General features: G+C 37.6%; 1 protein-coding gene across 1 annotated transcript; it reads right to left on the reverse strand.

The window, feature by feature from the left end:
- Positions 1-79: 79 nt before the first annotated feature.
- LOC111410505 (probable flavin-containing monooxygenase 1) lies at positions 80-1752 on the reverse strand. Its single transcript, XM_023040869.1, has 4 exons — positions 1392-1752; positions 1138-1313; positions 626-978; positions 80-554 (listed from the first exon to the last, which is right to left on the reverse strand). Exons 1-4 carry the CDS (start codon positions 1633-1635, stop codon positions 218-220), a joined length of 1110 nt encoding a protein of 369 aa, XP_022896637.1. The 5' UTR covers positions 1636-1752; the 3' UTR covers positions 80-217.
- Between the last annotated feature and the right edge of the window lie 798 nt (positions 1753-2550).

The raw sequence follows: 2550 nt of genomic DNA on the forward strand, positions 1-2550 counted from the left end.
ATCTGCCATTTAATTGCATTAATTATATATAAAAGTATTTATGTCCAAAGTCGATTGGACCTAGGGCATAATACTTACACTTTGAACTTCACAGCAAAGATTGGCTGAACAGAAATAGATCTATGATAAGGCTCCTAGTTTGTACTTTCCCCAGTATTATTAGAAGTGCCGTTACAGATATGGAGTGCGTGTTAATGTGACATAATCACGTTTGAAATTAAACATAGTCCAATGGTCCATATGGCTCGAACCACTCTCGAAGGAGACCCTTTTTCCGTTTCGGATTCCATCCCATATCCTTGCACAATTGATCAATATACCATAATAGCAATGCACCTATGCATGATCTCTCGTAGTATTCACCCAAGGATTGCTTCATGCTGTCATTCCATTGGGATACATTTCTCTCCATTTCCTTTATGCTTGGTAGCTTGAATGTCCCAGAAAGAAGCTCAGCTAACCATCGACACCTCATCTCCGAGGTGAACAGGTCTACAATACTTACAGAGAAACCAATTAATGCCAATTGTGGAATCCGAGGATGAATACATTCCCTGATAATGTTTAGATCTTATTAGTATACTCGTAGATTGAAAGCATGCATAAATGTTTGTGTCAGGGGTACCTGTATAGTGGAAGTCTAGTTTCCCCAGTTACGCAATCCTGAAAAGTTGGGGATGCTAATGCGTTTTTGAGCTTGTCGACACCCCTAAACCCCGTAGCAAGTATCACCAGATCAGTCTTGAAAGGTTCGGCCTCACCATTGACCAAAATTCCTTCACTGCAAAAGGTGAAATTTTGCGCTTTCTTAAGTTTGATGCTTCCTTCCTCAACCCTGTCAACGAAGCCCTCTGGCACGGTCGCAATTGAACAAGAATTTAGTTCTTTCAAAAAATTGTGTTTTGGCACCATACCATGCCTTACCAGCCTTAGCTTTCTTTTTATGTGACTTTCAACAAATTTCGAAATTCCCCATCTCTGTCAAAGTAATCGCAAAATTTTACCTTATTAGAATTCTTCTAATTATTGATAACAGTGCTTGATTCTAAGTGTGTTTTGTTATAGAATGAATCTAATACAAGAATACTAATAGTAATAGACAGGTTTAGTTTCAAGTTTCAAGTTTCCCAACATTACCAAAGGCGAGAGAATTGTTGCCAGGAGGCTTAAAAGAAGCCCTTCATCAGGCTTATGAATCAAGAGCTCTGCGAACCGATTCAGATATAGAAAGCCAATAGGAACTCCCCACGGGACGTAATCAGGTAGATTCCAGTGCTCAGTCCTGTATAAAAGAGTACATGGGTGTTCGATGCCTGCAATGAAACAAATATAAGAAGAGAATTTTGAGCAGAAAAGCAAAGAGTGCAATTTGCACAATGTAATTATTATACCATTGGCTGTTGAGACTTCCATTGAAATGTCCATTCCAGATTTCTGGAATCCAACAACGGTAACTTGCTTTCCTTGGATAAATTTTTGGGCAGTTGCTTGGTCCATGTTAGAATAGTCCATCGAATGTATCACCTTTCCTGAAAAGGCTTCGGGGCCCTTATTTTCTGGAAAGTCTGGAAAATTTGGTACATCACTATACCTCCCCAAGCAGAGAATGACAAAATCCACTTGATGAGTCTGCATTTAATTATTATCAGCAAAGCACAGTGTAGTTTATCATTTTTAATCATTTACGAGTGTTCAAACAAGGTATATGTTAAGTCCTAATTGTAATTGGATTGATTCGTATCTAAAATCATAATTACTTGAGTTGTAATTTAAGTTAAAATAGTTTGGGTTGGTAAAGTTCTAAAAAAAGTCAAAGGCACGTTGAGTTGGCGCTTAAGCATCCACATAAGGAAAACTGGCGCTCACTTGGCGCGACCCCAGTGCTCGACTGGTGGAGTCACAGCTCGACGCTCACAAGACCAGCGCTCGAGCGATCATTCGAGCCAACCCAGAATCTTGATTCGGTTTTAATGCTGTTTTTCAGTTCTATTTCACCCCCTAAACAATACCCATTATAAATATACATCCATACTTCGTCACAAGATGTGTTGAATCATTATTTCATATTAAAGATCACATTTTTTAAAATCCAAAATACATTCCAAAGATCTCTAGATTCAACCATTTGATCAAATATTCATAATTCATTCCAAACATATTATATTGTTGGTTGAGCCTTATACTTAGTTAAGAGATTATCTTTGAAGATCAATTGCATATTTCAATATTTTCTTGCATTGACCAAAGATCAAAACACAAAAGATCTAAAGATTGAACATCAAAACTCTATCTTCATCTATAAGCCTTCAGAGTTTTGAATTTGGGAGAAGAAGCTCTTAGAGTTCCAGCACTGGAACAAGTTTGTTCTTGATGATTCATGTGGAGGGAAAAGTAGTTTAGAGTTGCTAGGAAGTGCGACAAAGGAGTTCCTCAATGATTTACAAGTTTGGTGACCAGAGTCCGTAAGGATTTAACAGTGTATGAACTAATTGTAAGTAAACTTTTTTAGTGAATTTTACTGTCGAATTTGTTCAAAGGATTTTGATCCTG

The sequence above is a fragment of the Olea europaea genome, chromosome 15 (genome assembly GCF_002742605.1).
Source record: "Olea europaea var. sylvestris chromosome 15, O_europaea_v1, whole genome shotgun sequence".
In the NCBI taxonomy this organism is placed as follows: Eukaryota; Viridiplantae; Streptophyta; class Magnoliopsida; order Lamiales; family Oleaceae; genus Olea; species Olea europaea.